The sequence below is a fragment of the Pseudoliparis swirei genome, chromosome 2 (assembly GCF_029220125.1).
Source record: "Pseudoliparis swirei isolate HS2019 ecotype Mariana Trench chromosome 2, NWPU_hadal_v1, whole genome shotgun sequence".
NCBI lineage: Eukaryota > Metazoa > Chordata > Actinopteri > Perciformes > Liparidae > Pseudoliparis > Pseudoliparis swirei.
This window is the reverse complement of record NC_079389.1, coordinates 4,323,312-4,341,330: the sequence shown is the minus strand read 5'-3', so window position 1 is coordinate 4,341,330 and position 18,019 is coordinate 4,323,312. Positions and strand designations below refer to the sequence as shown.

General features: G+C 43.0%; 1 protein-coding gene across 5 annotated transcripts in view; it reads right to left on the bottom strand.

Moving 5' to 3' along the window:
- slc4a3 (solute carrier family 4 member 3) overlaps positions 1-17,383 on the bottom strand; it is a 56,499-nt gene extending 39,116 nt beyond the window's left edge. For all 5 annotated transcript variants that reach the window (XM_056437039.1, XM_056437049.1, XM_056437076.1 and 2 more), the window contains exons 1-3: positions 17,226-17,383; positions 9,173-9,491; positions 829-1,003 (exon numbers count right to left, since the gene is read on the bottom strand). In XM_056437039.1, the coding sequence (XP_056293014.1) occupies positions 829-1,003; positions 9,173-9,226 (229 nt within the window). In that variant the 5' untranslated portion in view covers positions 9,227-9,491; positions 17,226-17,383. The remainder of the gene's footprint in view (positions 1-828; positions 1,004-9,172; positions 9,492-17,225) is intronic.
- Between the last annotated feature and the right edge of the window lie 636 nt (positions 17,384-18,019).

Genomic DNA, 18,019 nt, shown 5'->3' with positions numbered 1-18,019 from the left:
AATTCCCTATGAAGCACTTGAAAGACACAAACGCTTTAGATTTTAATTAACGTGCAATAATGGAGGAATGCAATGTTTCATCCACATCAGATGAAAGCGGCGCTGCTATCTAATCTTAGCCACTATTATCTCCCGCTAGAGCAACGTAGTGTCAGCTAATTTTTAAAAATGGTTTATTTAATAAGGGACAGTGCACATTGATAAAAACATTGCAGTAAATGTGCCAGAGTTAGCCAAGAGGCTATTTTTCATCTGTAGTCCCAAAGATCTATAATCGATAATCTGTTTTATAATAGGCCACGGATACGTTGACATCCAGCCACCGAGATGCAATGTTCCAAAACAAAAATATAGATGGTCAAAAACCAAGATGGCGATGGATAAAAATCAAGATGGCGATGGATAAAAAACCAAGATGGCGATGGATAAAAAACCAAGATTGGCGACCGCCAAATTGTCAAACTCAAGGCTTCAAAATACGGCATTACACGAACCGATGGGTGACGTGACGATGATGACAGCCACGTTGTGTTAAGTGGAATGAATGTCAATCCATCTAATGGACAAAATATTGTACAAAAGTGGTCCATTTGAGTCCACTAAGATATACATAGGAACAACGTAAAATATAAGGAGCATGTAAAGACCGAATTATGATATTGTTATAAAAAAATGTTGATGTCAAATGACTATAGGAACTCTATATTACTGAGTAGTTTGCCTTCTAATAGTAATTTAGAGTAATTAAATAAAGTTTTTTTGACGTTATTGTGGACTTGTATCTTAATGTTTACGTAGTACTTGCTTGCTGCAAGTACTACTGCTTACATTCAAAGTCTTTCTCGGTGTAGTGCCGGCCCATCTTGTCTCCGCCGGCGGAAGCAGAATCACTGATGATGTCGCCGAAGCGCTTGACGGACAACGCTTTCTCCCAGTTTCCCTCCTCCTCGTCTCCTTCCGGTTCCTCCGCCGAGCCACCCTCATCTTCCTCCTCCACCTTCACCTGGAGAAGGAGAACACTTTTCACTTGAAAAAGGACCGGATAGAAAAAGCGGAACGAGGAGAGCCCTTTCCTTTGGTTACGGTAACAAATACTTCACCCAACGAAATTAATTAGTTACACGGACGGATTTACGGAGAATCATAAAAACAGAGATAACTCTTGACGAATCGAAGTAAGTATATATATATATATTAAAAACAATTCCTCTACTCCTGTATCATGCTTGCTGCAGGTCTGTGCCTGAGACGGTCGTGGAGGAAGTGTTTTGAATAGTACGATCATGGTGAAAAAAGCACGTCTTTGGATACCCGTGTTTTTCGGAGTCTCCATTTGCTCAAAAGCCATATGAGAAAAAAAGTAATTATTCAAGAATTGGTAATTTTACGGGTAAAGTATTCCTTAAAGGGGAAAACCTCGAATAAATACTGTGGGAACCTCTACAGTGTGGACTGTATATACTGTTGTAAACTGCCTTGAATTGCATATCGCTCGGAAAAGAATATTATGCCAAAAAAACAATCACAGTTGGCCCAAAACCCTGTTTTTTTGCTTTGCATTCCTCGGAGTGCTGAAGGTAGCGCCCTGTAATCCTGTTCCAGCGCGATAAGCACCTTGTGTCTGTCCACCGTCCACTGCACCTGACGACATCAGATCAATACAACATGGTGCTAAGCAGCAAAGAACTAATGCACTCGACAGCCCCTGGAGACCGGCGTGGGGCTGGAGGGGGAGGCGTGTCCTGCCATTCGGTTGCCTCTGATAGGTCGAATCTTTGGGATGGGGGGCCTCAGATTGGTGCTGGCGAGAGCGGCGAGCACTCTGGCGGTCTCCAATTTCCCATGAGCCGAGGAGACTCCATTACTCCCTAATTACCAGAGGGAGGAAGGGACGGGATATGTTTTAATGATCTGAGCTACCTATCTACACAAGGAGCCAGAGAGTATACCAAAAAAAAATAGGGTATTTTCAATCCAGTGAGCAGTAGAAGGTGTTTCCAGCTCCGTTTTGCTCATTATTTTCGTCGCTTTATATTCCGGTGAAGCCATACTGGTTTAACTTCCACCTCTAACGTCATCCCCCTGCTTACTTTGCTCTGGATATAATGGTGTGAATGTAACACATAGCGAATAATACTAAACTGTGGCAGACGCCACAGGAACAAAAAGGATTATCCTCTCGACCTGCTTGTTGCTTTAGCTCGTCCTCCGTTGGCACACCACTCTTTCATGTCATCTTTGAAGTCAGTTGGAGGTGGAGGTGCACGGGGAGGAGGGCTAACCCGTGCCCAGGTGGCGGAGGCATGACGCGAGTCCGATTTTTTGGACGACGGGAAGCGGTAGCCTTTTTTAGAAGAGGCTCTTATTCCGGTGTGTTTGGGATACACCGAGATGAGACTTTCATCCACACGGACACAGATGGACCGGTCGGTCTGTCTGGCGAGAAACTCTGATGTGAGAGAAGAAGACAAAAATCGAAAATCCGAACGATACAGTATCACCATGTGAGAGCGGAGAGAACGGGGCGGGATTGTTACGAGAGAGATTTAAAGTGAATCTTTAAAATGTCGTTGGGTCTCTCAAAAGGAAATACAGTCTGAATATGAGCTGCAGTGAGTTATGGAGTTGTAGATAGATCAGGAGGATGTTTTTTATTTGACCTCCCACCAGCTGACGGTCTCTTGTCAAGGATTATCTAGTTGCTCCTAATCATAACGTGAAGATAAATGCCCCTATTTTACAAGAAGAGAGAAAATAGTTTGAATGTAACAAGAGATAACTGGACAACACAGGAGAAATAATCAATACCGGCTTCATTTGTTTTATTATTATTTGATGTTTTGGTGTTTTTAAGGCCAAATCTGCAACAATTTGATAAATTGATTAATCATTAAAAGTCATTTTCTGAGCAGTAATACAAAAATAAATCATTGGTTTCAACTTCTCAACTATGAATACTTGTTTTTTTTAAATTTATCTTTGAGTTTTAGACTATTGGTCGGACCAAAAATAACAAATAAAACAAAAAAATAATCAGCCGTCAACAGACAAACCCACTGCAGCACAAAGGAATCAAATAATCCAATTTCCGTAGGTGGCGTTGCCAACATAGAGAAGGAAATCTCCAAATAATGAATACCGGATAAGAACTCTTCATCTTTAGGAGTATTAGCACCGTGGGTCACCATGCACTACTCTGTGGCTGCTTTGGCCACTTCTAATCAATTCTGAGGAGGATTCTAACAGTGTGATCACTGTTCAGGAAAACACATGCTGCCTTTAACCTTTTCTCATGAGCCAACTGCCCAACATCTACTGCAGCATTAATATTTCATATTTAATGGAATGGGTGAGCCCGAGTGCTGCATTAAAATATTCATCATCTGCTGACTAATATGAAAAAGGGTGTTTGCCTTGTTTTTGGAGTGACTTGAGGAACAGGTGCCAGGAAGAGGCCTAATTGGCCTCAGCTGCAGGGGATCATGGTGTATTAGGTGCAATATTGCGCTGATGAGAGGTCTATGTCATTTCACATACCTCTTTTAGATTAAGTTGCCCACAAACTGGCAGCCCACCAATGTAATGCTGTAATACACCTCTTCCATTTTGCCAAACCCAAACTTCCATTAACATACGCAGAGCAAATTCCCTCAAAAACCTTCAATTATATACTCAAGAGAAATATGATGATTGAGAATTTTTCTCTTTATTTAATAAAAAAAAAAAAAAAAAAAAAATGTCATGCATTCTGGTATATACATGAAAAATAAATATTGCAGTTTTTTTTTTTTTTTTTTATATTTATGATTTTACACTTTAGAAAACTCTAAAATCCTATCTCATAAAATTTGAATATTTCCTCAGACCAAGTAAAAAGATTTATAACAGCAAAACAAAATCAAACATTTGAAAATGTGTTTCCAGGTGTTCGAGTTAATTAGACGATTCAAGTGATTTGTTTAATACCCTACTAGTATACTTTTTCATGATATTCTAATATTTAGAGATAGGATATTTGAGTTGCTAAGTAATAAATAAATATTAATATTAAAAAATAAAGGCTTGCAATATTTTCAAGTTGATTGTATGAAAAGAAGAATGCATGCATTTTTTTTTTTTTAATACAGAAAATAAAGAACTTTATTCTAATTTTCTGAGACAGTCCTGTATATATATATATATATATACACACACAATTCAATTATGGATGCTAGAACCTGGAACTATTGTAACTGCAATCACTGTGCAAGCCATGAATTCAACTATAGGCATTGTATATAACCTCCACTGTAAAACATTTTACTGTAAAATTACAGTAATTTACAGGTGAAACTGCTGCCAGTAATTTACTGTAAAAATGTACAGTATCTCTAGTCATTTACTGTAATAATTCAAAATTACAGTAAATTACTGTCAGTAGTTACGCCTGTAAATTACTGTAATTTTACAGTATCTCTACTGTAACAATTTTACAGTATCTACTGAATCAAAATAATACAGTAGCTTGCTGTATTCTCTCTGATACGACAGATGTTGGAACAATCGACGAATGAAACCAAGAAGTGCACGACCCCCCTGACGGCTGTTTGGGTAACGGTGTTCGGTGTTTTCGACTCGCCATATTTGCTGTTGTTTTTTTCTGTCCAGTTCCAAAGACGGCGAAATAAAAGTGAACGTAAGCCGAGGGCGCCGACTCCGCAGATGCAGACACCAACACCACACACTTCGAGAGGGATTTCGAGGGATTACTTCTGTATGAGTCACACATCGAGAGGAAATATCATACCCATTCTGCCTTTTTTAATTTCCCCAGGTAAAAGCTATTTTTCAAGCCGAAGAGGCAACGACAACAAAACATTCGCATTTTCAAAAAGGTAAAAGCATCGACCGCATATGGAAATCCTTGAACCTTCACAGGGAGTATTTAACCTTCTGACATGCGTCACGCTCTTCTAGACATTGTTCCCGGTGAAGAATCTCTGTCCTACAATAACCCTGGAAACAATATCGAAAAAAATATCTGTCGGCAGTGATCGTGGGCTGTATTGGTTTTGAAAGTGACGCCAATCAAATTGCTGTGATACCAATAGATCAAGTAACCAAGTAACGTAAAAGGACTCACGAGATTTCGCACTTTCATCTCCACGAAAGGTTCATACCAACTTCGAGCTGTGCTTAAGTATAACCCTCAAAGAGCTCTGTACGCTACCCGCTCTGCACCAAACAGGAATCCCTTTAGCATTTAGTGCCCTCCGGAGTTCTTGGAGACCAAAGCTAAAAGGAAAGTGAATGTCTTGCATTCACGAGATGGCCAGAGACGCAACTCAAGAGGCTACTACCCCTTGGATCAACCCAATGGTGTCACATGCAAGGGAGTTGTCTATGTGTATGCCTCTAGGCCAGGGGTGTCAAACTCATTTTCCCCGTGGGCCACATCCGCATCATGGATGCCACCACAACGCTTCTTAAAGGGCCGGTTGTAACAGAAGTATATAAATGTATAAACTACTCCCCAACATATCGTTAAATAACTCTGTAGCAGGCCTGACCCCGCCACCCGTGGGCTTCCCCCACCAGCACCAAGGATCTGCCAGACACAGAGAGGTTTTGCTCGAAGACATGCTTTTATTCTCGAAACACACACCGAGCAGACCGCCAAACATACGCCTCTGCTCACCTTTTTCCTCCACTCTCAAGTGGGAGCTTTTATAAGGGTGGCCTCGGCTGCAGACTGATTGCCAATCACCAGCAGCCGAGGCCAAATCAGACACAGCTGCCACAAACTCTCTTTGCATTTGATTATTGTTTATTTGAGTGTAGACATATTGTACATGAAGTTGATCGTATGTCTTTCAAGCCGTCGGGGGCCACATGAAATGACGTGGCGGGCCAGATTCGGCCCGCGGGCCTTGTGTTTGACACCCGTGCCCTCGGCTATTGTATGATACACTGTTTGATAGCATGTCACTTGTATGTTCGCTACGTACACGGCTATATTCTAAAATTGTAAAATCCAGTGCCGGGAAGAGCGGATCGTATAGCACCAGAGAGTCGGTGTAAAGTGTGACACGGATGAGAATATGCAATCAGTGTGTTTTCGGTATTACGCCGCTTTCTGTTGCTTCCTGTTATATATTTTTTATTTTGCAGTGTTTAAATCTCCCATCATCTCGACGTCATTGATTGAAGGAGCTGGCACTCGTCGACACAAAATCACAACCAACATAAATATCGACGTCAGTGTCTTGCTTTTCCTTTTCATCACACAGCTGATGTTGATGAGCCATTATTTTCGAAACGTTCGCATCACTGATTAGGATTGTTTGCAAGTTTGCCTTTAAATATGGTCCAATCACACACACACACACACACACAAACGTCGGACTACCACACACATTGCTGTTGCCTCCTTTTCATTTCTAATCTGCCATCAAACAGCAGCAACACGGAGGAACCAGATTCAGCAGAGCAGATTCTCCGTAATCCTCACCCTCTTATAGTAATAAAATAGACATAAAACTGCGACAATAAGAACTATTTCATGTTGCTTTTTATGAGGCTTTACTACGGTGTCTAATGGAGCTTAAGGCAATGCAACTTGTCGTAGCTCATAGTCAAAACCCAACACCTACGGTCTCACATCTTCATTATACAAGCAATGACCAAAGTCACCAACACCCATAAGAGCAGGGGCGTCAAACTCATTTTCACAGTGGGCCACATCAGCATCATGGCTGCCCACTTAAAGGGCCGGAAACACTTTATAAACTCCTCGAACATTGTTATATAACTCTCTTTGCATTTGATTATTGTTGATTTGAGTGTAGAAATATTGTACAGAAGAAAATGTCTCTAATATTACAACATAAATCCATTTAATTTGAAACCATCAAAATAAAAGCATGGGAAAATGTTCTTGAATGTCTTTAAGAAATGGGGATCACATGTCTTTCAAGCCGTCAGGGGCCACATAAAATGATGCGGCGGGCCGGATTTGGCCCTGCGTTTGACACCTGTGCATTAGAGGATCTCTTCAGAAAAACTGCAGCTGACGTAAGCTGGCAGCAGCTGGTGATGTTTCTGTGGTAACCCACACTCAGCTGGGCCACATGGGTTTGCTTTCATATCCTCCACACACACACACACACACACACACACACACACATACCCTCACACCAAACTACCATAGAAAACTAAATAACTCAAGCTGGTCAGAGGTTAGAGTGACATCGATCATTTTTAAGCAATAATGCTGCAAAGAAGCTGCTCTGTCTCTCTATGGATGCTGTGTGTGTGTGTGTGCGTGTGTGTGTGTGCTGTAAGTAGAGTGCACAGGTAATTGAGGGTAGGGAATTGAAGTGTCCATTTATGTAGCCAGGCAATCAGCCTATTATTTCCTTCAAGCCAGTGTCACAGTATGCTGTACACTGTGGATGACATGGTGCCCGCTGTGCGGAGTGACACATCACCTACCGAGGTGGCACCGCTATTTCTCCCTGAGAACACAAGCTAATAGCTCGGAAGCATCCATGGCGTGACCATATCCCACAGACCCATGTGTGACTCTTCCCTTTGTGACACTGGAGGGAGAGAATCAGTCCTCAAGGCATTCTAGGCTCATAATTCTGCCAATCCATTGACTTTCAATTTCAAGGTCACAAAATTGGATTCTTTGCCATCGTTGAACAATCAGGAACAGAGGTTGTTGAACCTTGTTTTAGATACAAGCCAAGCAATGCGGATTCCCTCCTGGCTTTGGAGTGAACTGGCTCTCTTAAAGTGACCAGCATTTGGGCGGGGACATGGGAGTTTGCCCATTTGAGTCCCCGTGTGTTTCGTGAACCTAGGGATGGATTCGGATAAGGCTTACAAATCCGTCTCCTGGTAGAGTCCTATGCGTGGGACCGGAGTGCATTGGCGTGAGCCATTCGGCCTTTATATAACCAAAAGTGAGAGCTGTGTTGGTATCCCCTAGAATTGACCCTTGCAACCAAAACTGTGATGGACATTATCTCAGGGTGCGTGGGAGGGGAGCTCGGTGGCCTCCGACTCTTTGCAGATGATGCCGTTCTGTTGGCTTCAGCAGTTGATGTTTGGAATATGCAGCGAAAAATAAAATATACACTGCAAGCATTCCGCTCTAGTTACGAAGGCTTCTTCTACTGGCTCAATGAGAGTGACACCATCAAAATGCCTACTACCAACTATGCCGTGGCCCTGCTGATGCCCCGCCCCCTCCTCTCTACCTCCATCTGCCTGATGGATCATGGAGGTCTGGATCGTGGTCCATGACTACTACCAACTATTCATACACTCTGTCATATTCATTGACTGTGTTGTAACTCTGAAATGATTCCTTCTGGTCACATGACATCTATTGTTCTGTCCATCCTGGAGAGGGATCCTCCTCTGTTCTCTCCTGAAGGGTTCTTCCATTTTTCTCCCCGTGAAGGGTTGTTTGGGAGTTTTTCCTGATCCGATGTGAGGTTCTGGGACAGGGATGTCTATATGTACAGATTGTAAAGCACTCTGAGGAAAAATTTTAATTTGTGAGAATGGACTATATAAAATAAACTGGATTGAAAAGTCAAAATTCTCCTCTAGTTCTCGGCACTCTGCATATCCATTTTTTTATAAAACTTGAAAAGGTGCAAGTCAATTTCCTAAATGAACTATTAACCTCGCTTCATTTCCCTCACTTTTACATCTCATAATGCAAACCTGCACCGCCGGCTGCAAAGAAAATATCACATCATTTGGTTTGCATCCAGTTGTTTTGCATACCGCGGATGGGGTTTGTCTGTCTGCTTCCACTGTGACATAATACGATATTCTTCTTCAGGGTTCTGGTCAGGGAATCATTTGACATTTTGGAATGCGGTTCTCACTCACCTAGTTGCTTGGGGGAGCTCTAATTAGGGCACATTTTCTTTGGCTTTTTTACAAGCTGATGCCATTCTGGATAGTGAACCTCCTGAGAGGTAACAGAATCCCTGCAGCTCAGAATTGACTTGCCTGTATCTTGTCATATAAAATGTAAGGATTATCTTATTAGAACTGTAAAATACATATTTCCACCAGTTGATATTGCTGATAACACTTCAGACATTGAAGTAATGTACAGTGGGGTTTATTTAAAGTTGTCTGGTGTGTGTTTTCTATGTATTCTTACCTGTCGCAGGTTGATCAACACATCTATCTCTGGGGCATGACCTCCTGCAGCCATGGGGCCTGGCGTGCAGCCAGCGGGGGGGAGGATAGCTCGACTAAACGGTGGAGAGAGACTGGGTGTGAAGTGGCTTTGGGGAGGAACGGGTCTGGACGGACTTAAAAAGGTGGTGATGGGGTCGGGTGGGGGTGTCAGCGCTGTTGGGAGGAGAGAGAGAGGGAGGGAAAGATGGGGCGCAGGGCAACAGGAACCTGGGGGAGAACGAGGATCAGCCCTTCTCTTTCACGGCTGTGGGTCCAGGAAGCCTTCGGGGGGGCATAACCTGCAGGAGAGTGGACGGGAATAAAATGTGTCAAGATGTCAGTTTGCAAATATCATCCATCTTGCCCCCCCCCCCTCCAACCCATAAGATGGGATATACAGGGCTCCAGACTGCGACCAAATGGTCGCATTTTGCGCCTAAAATTAGACACAGTGCGAGTAAATTTTTCAGCAACTCCCGCATGCGCGACCAGTAAATTAGCAGATTTTTTTTGGTTTTTGTTATTAAATATTTTTGTTGCTGACAAACTTGTTCTACACTTCAGCCCACTATAGTTAGCGGTAATGCCTGAATGACTGGTTTGCTAAGCGACATCAACTCCAGAAGAAGAAGACGAAAAAAGAAGAAGAAGGCTGGCCTGTGTGTGAGAGCGGGGGGGGGGGGATGATTGACAGCGGGAAGGGGGGGATGATCACGGTTATAGGCTAATGTGTGAAAAGAGGCGGGTCTTGGGGGTTATCGCACAAATCTAAAGATTTTACATAGCGGTGTCTCCTGTAAACAATGGCGAAGCGGACTATCAGTTCGTACTTTCTTCCTAAACCTAATGATATAGAGAAGACAAATCCCGAGAATGAGTCCGACTCAGATTGTGAGGAAACAGTCGTGGCGAAAAAAGGCAGGAAGTTCAGCTTTGGCGATGAGTGGCTGCGCGAGTTCACCTGGCTGAGGTATTTCAGGGAGACCAATTCAATGAACTGTAAATTCTGCTGTCGATTCCCACAACATGCGAGGAACACGAAATGTGCTGATAAGACTGGCACTACACAATTAAAACACGACACGCTGATCAAACACAACGCCAGTCTGAAACATAAAATGTGCCGCGACCTGTGCAATGAAAGTGCAGCTCCACTCCCAGTCGCATTTAGAAGACAAGAGGCTAACCAGTGCGCCGAGGAGGCCGAATTGCGATTGAAGTTTAACACGGCGTATTTCATTGCCAAAGAAGAACTGCCTTTTACGAAATTTAAAGGCCAACTTGATCTACAAAGGAAGAATGGTGTCAAACTAAACGCAACATACAATAACGACACAGCATGCGCACAGTTTGTTGGCATCATCGCAGATACACTGAAACGGAAGACGTACGAGAAGATTAAGGACGCTCCTTATCTGTCAATCATGATTGATGGGGACACAGATACGTTAACAAAAGAGTGTGAAATCATATATGCCAGGAACCTGCAACAAGGGAAACCAACAAATGTTTTGATTGGCCACATCGAAGTGCAACATGCACATGCTCAAGGTATGTTTTCTCTCAAATGATGTTTAAACTCAATACAGTAACTTCTGAAGAGTTCTCTGTTGTGAATGTTTTGCAGTTCATGAAGGCAAACAGGCACCATAATGATGAAGCTGTTAGGCTGGTGGTAGGACTAACACATAAATAATTGTGCTCAATATGTGATTTCATTTTAAGGTGTATATTAGAGATGCACCGATCAGGTTTTTGGTGCCGATCACCGAAATCAGTATCTGCCGATCACCGATAATACCGATCACCGAAATCAGTATCTGCCGATCACCGATAATACCGATCACCGATCACTGAAATCAGTATCTGCCGATCACCGATAATACCGATCACCGATCACTGAAATCAGTATCTGTCGATCACCGATAATACCGATCACCGATCACGGTGTCGATTGAAGCATTCTATTTGTTGTGTAGCATTATTGCCTAGGACTATGAGGAAATACATATATCAAGCAACTCAAACATTAAAGAAATTACCGATTTCTTTAAACATTTTGGACTTACTTTGAAAAATGTCCTGATTGATACATTAAAATTGATTGATTGCTATTGTAGGGGATTTCAGATATGTATGGAACACATCTGCATCATTCATTTCCTGGAACTCTTGGGGAAATCTATATACAGGACTTTTCTTAACATACAAAAGTCTGACTTTTTATAAACTCTTCCTTGGTACAGTAAACATGTTTTAATGTTAGCATAATTTAAGCTAAATCTCAGAAAAGATCTATAAAGATACAAAATCAGTTCATTGTTTACTTTTATATGTTCGTGTATGATTTGTCGTCATCTTATTTTGAAAAACGGATGTTGTTTCACGTGGTTCTTTCCGCTAACTTTGCAAAACCGGATGTTGTCACATAAATCCTTCCACTAACTCTATCAAAACCCTCGCTCGCTCCCGATCGAATGCGTTTACCGTGAGCATCAGTCTATCGGGGTTCAGACATGTGAGAGTCGGCTGAGTCGACCCAGAGATTCAACTCGGGGGACGGGGACGCCGCTCGGTGGTGAGGATCCCCTCTGACCTCTCACTCTGCGGCCCTCGCCAGGCGCATCGTCTCCGTTGCGCGGCGATTGAAACGTCTGATAGTTTTCGCAGATGTGACGTCATCTGATCGGCCGTTTTGAGAACGCCGATCAAAACCGATAATGGGAATATCGGCCGATATGGATCGGCGCCGATCAGATCGGTGCATCCCTAATTATAACACAGAACAGCATTTCAAACATTTACCTTGATCCTACAGAAACTTAGTTTGATAATTTTTTCCTTTCACTATTTTTAGAAATGGCTGTGATACCAAGCTGGCAAGAGAGGAGTATCAGTCGATGAAAATTGTCATTGTTACAAACTACATGGACAAGTCATACCATGCCCTGTGGGGGATGATGTTGACCAAAATGCCGTTCTGCTCTGACGACAAAGTAAATATGATATTCTCATTAATTTAATTGGCATATGACTTTTTGATTGACTGAAACCTAAACTATTATTCTATTCTTTGTAGAACATCCTACATCTTGTACACATGATGCTTGCACTCCCAGTGTCTTCTGCTGTGTGCGAGAGAGGATTCTCTTCCCAGAAGAGGATTAAGTCAGATGTCAGGGGGTCTCTTCATGTGGACACTGTTGAGGACTTAATCAGAATTAGTATGGAGGGACCGAACATCGATGATTTTGATGCCAAAGAGGCTGTTGACATGTGGCTCAATCAGGCTCAACGTACAAGGAGGCCTAATTACAAGGGCTGGCCAACACAGGCACCTTATCCCCCACCAAGGGGTGATCTTTTGTAGGAAGTGTTAATGCACAAGTTATGTCTACAACTTGTTCTGTTGTTGTCAGTGGAGCATAAATATTCATTTTGTATTTTTAAGCTGTATAACTGGTGTATGTTATTAAAACTATTGCACAAGTTTATAAGATTGTATATTGTCAAATTATTTATCAGTAATACAGTAAAAATGATGGGAAAACTTTGGAAGTCGATTTATAGTGTGTGCCCCTACATTTTCTGCTTGCGCCCCTACAATTTTAAGTTAGGGGCCACTGTGCTCCTAGTAAAAAAAGTTAGTCTGGAGCCCTGGATATATGTGTGTTTTTGTTAAATAAATAAATAAATCGGTCATAAATCACTGGTTCCCTGCTGTGTTTTTATATCAGCTGCCATGGCGACAGAGAGGGGGCTGCCTGGACTCAAAAGAGAGGGTGCTCCCCCCCCCCCTCGTCGCTTGACTCCAGGGGGACGTGATGCTCTCGATGTACTACGACCCTGAGAGCATTGTTGGCATCATCGCAGATACACTGAAACGGAAGACGTACGAGAAGATTAAGGATGCTCCTATCTGTCAATCATGATTGATGGGGACACAGATACGTTAACAAAAGAGTGTGAAATCATATATGCCAGGAACCTGCAACAAGGGAAACCAACAAATGTTTTGATTGGCCACATCGAAGTGCAATATGCACATGCTTAAGGTATGTTTTCATCCCCGTTCCTCTCCTGCAGACGCTTCTCTGAGCTGGATTTAAACCGTAAATGAAAATAAATATATCATCGTCGTGTTTTTCTCGCCATGTGCAAAATGAGTACTGGTAAAAAAAAAAAAAAGATCTTTATCATTCTTAATTTCAAAATGATTGTTCTACATCTGGCTGGTATCCCACGATGAGACATGTATATCTATATCATGAATATCAAGGTATGAATTGCCCCAGTTTGATGCCGTCACAGAGCAATAATAGCGTTCATTTATTTTTCGCCATGCGTGAGCTAAAGCCCATTTTTTGTACAACAAGAACTAGGAAGCTACGTAAGACTCATTTTGAAGCACAAATAAATAACCATCAAACCCTCAACAGATTATTTATTTTATTTATTAAATTCCGCTGTGCTCTGCATTTCATTCATGTCTTTAGTCCGGTGGCGTTTTTTTCTACGCCACCACGACTAATTCTCGCGGTCATCGCTGACCTTTAGGCCGCTGAAGGTTAAAATTATATAATAAAAATTGAAAGTCCTTTTTATTTTCATCTTTAAAATTTGCCTCCAGGTCTAAATTTGGAGCGAAGTGAAGCACAAACAAACGAGGGAAGGGAAGGGCACCTCGGGGCCGCTTAATACGCCAAATGATGGCAAAATAGACGGGATATAAAAGTAAATATGGGATATATCAGGGCTCTCAAGTGTCACGCATTGAGCGTGAGACTCACGCATGTCGGTCTTAAGTCACGCACTCCCGCCACACATCGTATTTCTCACGCTGAAAAAAACTCTTGGCTATTTAATGTTTTAATGTGCCGAAGAGCGCAAACATGAGCTGGCCGCGCCGCCCTCACCGTGGAGGAATCAAGCGCTCCCCTGGAGTTCTGCTGTGAGGAGCCACTTATCAGCCATTCAAAAAAAAGTGCTGATGGAAATGTCACTCTTGCCTGTCTTCAAAACTTGAGAGCCCTGTATGCATGTCTCCCCCGTATCTTATATTGTCTGTGTCCTGATTGGTCCACTGACGTAGTGCGTTGGCGACCTTGGCCAGAGCTCCTGCCCGCCACCTCCATGTCTACAGTAATATCAGAAGTCCCCGCCCCCTTCATACCAGCTGTGTAATCAGAGAGCTCTGCAAGGCTCACGCCCTTTAACTGTGTGAAGGGTGACGATGACTTACAAGTGACTGACATGGATAGTGTTGTGGTGTGTGGGTGTGTGTTGTGGGGGGGGGGGGGATAACAGGGCTACAATACAGAGAGCGAGGGATGAGGGCCGAGACACATTTACATTTTAATTTACAAAAATAATATCATAGGTTGAATAATAATAATGTTAATTAAATATGTGACTGAATTAATAGTTATGTTGCGAAAAATATATATAATAGGTTGAATAATAATATTAATAATAATTAAATATGTGGCCGATGAATTAACAGTTATTTTGTGAAAAAAATCTGGTTTAATAGTAATAATATTAATAAAATGTGAACACAAATATTTTGTACAGAAGATAAAAGTAGATAAAGAAGGGACATTTTTCATTAATTTCTTACTCTATCCAATGTCATATTGTGTTGATGTAAAGATATTGACCTAACATTTTTCGGTGCATTATTTATATTAACTGAATAACCGTTTCGGCTCTATATTGTCCGTTGGGTTAAGTGACTAATAAAGTTGCAAATAAAATACATTTCGATTATGTTTGCGTAGCACGATGACACCGCCGACGCCAATAAACAATAATTTCTTCAAGCCGTTAATTCGATTGCTTTACATCTGGACTTCTTCGATGAAATTGAAGGGCAAAAAATAACTGCAGACATAATTTTGCTGTATCGCATAATATCAGAACGGAAATGAAACGGCAACTTGGAAAGAAACCTAAGACCCACGATCAGAAACACAAGACGGACTCTTGGCATCGGCGCCCAAGACATCTCGCAGACTTTCACGGTCCATAATGAGAACGTACGATCACGAGTCTGTAAATCTAGTCGTCATGTTTAACCCACACCAACACGCTGCAGCGAGGCCAACGCTGACAAAAATACCATCTGTGCGAGCACAATGCAATCACGTCGACCAGAACGCCCGAACTGGAGGCCACCGGCAGAGTCCTCATTAACGGGTCTTTGCCAACCGGTCCCCCCCCCACCCCCCGAACTCCAGGCCGAATCCAGCCAGAAAACGAAGAGTCACCATATCACGATGACTCTTCATAGTTGTACACCGCCGTCAAATGTCAACGGCGGAGTAAGCCAAAGACGAAAGTAGAGCGACTAGAAATATTTGTATCACCGCAGACCCTTTTACAGCCAGCGAATCAGTCACAAATATGCTCGTTTGCCCCCGGAGATATGGAGATATCTATATTTAGAGACCAGTTGGGCCAGAAAACTACGAACTATGAAGAGTTATCGTGTCACGGTAACTCTTCATAGTTCTTCAACGGCGGAGAAAGCCAAAAACCAAAGTAGAGCGACTAGAAATATTCGTATGACCGAAGACCCTTTTACAGCCAACGGCATCAAAAAATATGTTGCACTTCCGACTTAGCAGGAGTGAGTTGGAGTCGTGTTTCGATTTAGAATTATAAAGCTCTTCGGAATTAAATACCGCTGCCTCGTCGGGAAAACAGGAAGGAAAGCCCGCCTCTTGCTTGATCCGATTGGCTGCCTTGGCCGAGTGTGACATTGATTTGCGCCTTGCGCTTAAAGTTAGAATATTTAGAATATTTTAACTTTAAGCGCGCCTGAAAAACGCACTGCGCGGCATTTAAAAGGCGCGTCTGAAAGGCCGTACCATAGGGTATAAATGGTTTTGCTAGCGACGCGTTTTTGAGAGTCGCGTCTGGTGTGATCGTACCCTTAGACACCAGTTGGGCCAGATAACTCAAGAGTCACCGTAGTTCTACACCGGCGTCAGACGTCAACGGCGGAAAAAGCCAAAGACGAAAGTAGAGCGACTAGAAATATTCGTATGACCGTAGACCCTTTTACAGCCAACGGCATCAAAAATATGCTCTTTTGCTCCCGGACATCCAGCATTCGACCGAGTCACCCGTCAATATGGCCGTGGTCGTAGCGCCCATCCCTAAAACTCAATGAAGTTCAACCCTCTGGGACTTGATACCACTAGATACGCTCACGCCCCCCTCCCCCAATGGACGTTCATGGACTATCACCTCAAACCCTATGTTTATAAATGTCCACAGAGTCTTTAATGAGTTGATCTTTATGCAACCTTCACTGATATCGATCACTATCGAGCAGTCGGGCGTTATCTGGCTATTGGAGAGATAACGTCTTGTTATAAAAAGAGACATTTCGACACCGTGCCCCAAATACAACATTTAGATCCATCTCCTGTTGTTATTTGGTCGTGGGCATAAATCTCAGCGCTGACCAGAAGGACAGATGAAACCAAAAGGTGCCGTCGCGGTGTCATTGCATGTAAAATGAAAAAAAATAGAGATGACAATTTCATATTGGTTATGTTATATAACCCTGCTTGGCTTTGGACATCCCCCACAAATAATCAATACGTGCACTCAATCCTGTTGGGTTACGACGACCAGCATTTTCCAGCCGTCCAGTGGAGGAAGATCACTCAGAGGCGCCATTAGTTGACGTCGAGATATTGCTGAGTCATCACTAGACGTGACCCTGAGTCCACCTCCACCTCAACGACTGAGCTAGAGGCTCAGCACTGTTGCACGCGGCATCAGATGTTCGTTAATGTTATTATTCATATGTATTTATAGATATATGTATTTTATTTTTTTAAGCTAGACGCCGTAAACACACTGTATACAGTCGGTAGAAGCCACACACCGCCTGCGGAGCTGCAACCCCACACCTGCTAACTGCATATCTCAGTCTGAAGCGCGCGCGCACACACACACATACACATACACACATGCACACACATGCACACACTCAAAATAGAGATAAAGATACCCACAACGTTCGCCAGTCATCTCCGCTGCTCGCCCACGTGCGTGTCTTTGTTGCTGTAGCCGAGCCTCGATGCGCAGTCGCAGTTTGCTTCCTTCTTCCTTTTTGGCGCCGTCACGCGACACCGATTTACCTGCGAGTTCGGAGGGGTAGTCCGGCGGCGGCGGCGAGGGGGGGGGGGTTAGAGGGGAGTGAGGTGCACTGGGGGGGGGCGGGGGGGTCCACGCCGGTAACCTGCAAGAGGGAGGGAGAGAGGACGCGCGCGCGCCTCGCAGCCTGCGCTGGCTCTGCTGGAGGATGCTCGGCGTTGACCACGTGACAAGCTGCGGATCTGTGGAGTCCGTGGTGGATGCACAACAACAACAACAACAACAACAGCAAATACTACTACAACAACAACAAAAGCAGCAGCACGCTGGCCCACTTGTGTGGGAGTCGTAGTACAGTACATAATAATCATCATAATAATAATAATAGCAATCATAATAATCATAATAATAATAATGAATGAAGAAGCAGTAGTAGAGGTATAGTACACTACTGCAGTGTACATGGAGGCGTATTTAAATGAACACATAGACACATACACACACTCACGTGCACACACACACGTTCACACACCAAACTAAAAAAGGTGACAGTATAGATTTTTGAATCTTTAAACGGATTATAAGAAGGTGGAATTATGAAAATATGGGCCAGTAAAATAAGCGAAGAAGCTAAAAACAAGGCACACAACAATAAAAAGAAAAAACAACAACAACAACAGGCTGCTGAACAAGGACTGAGACAAGGACTGAG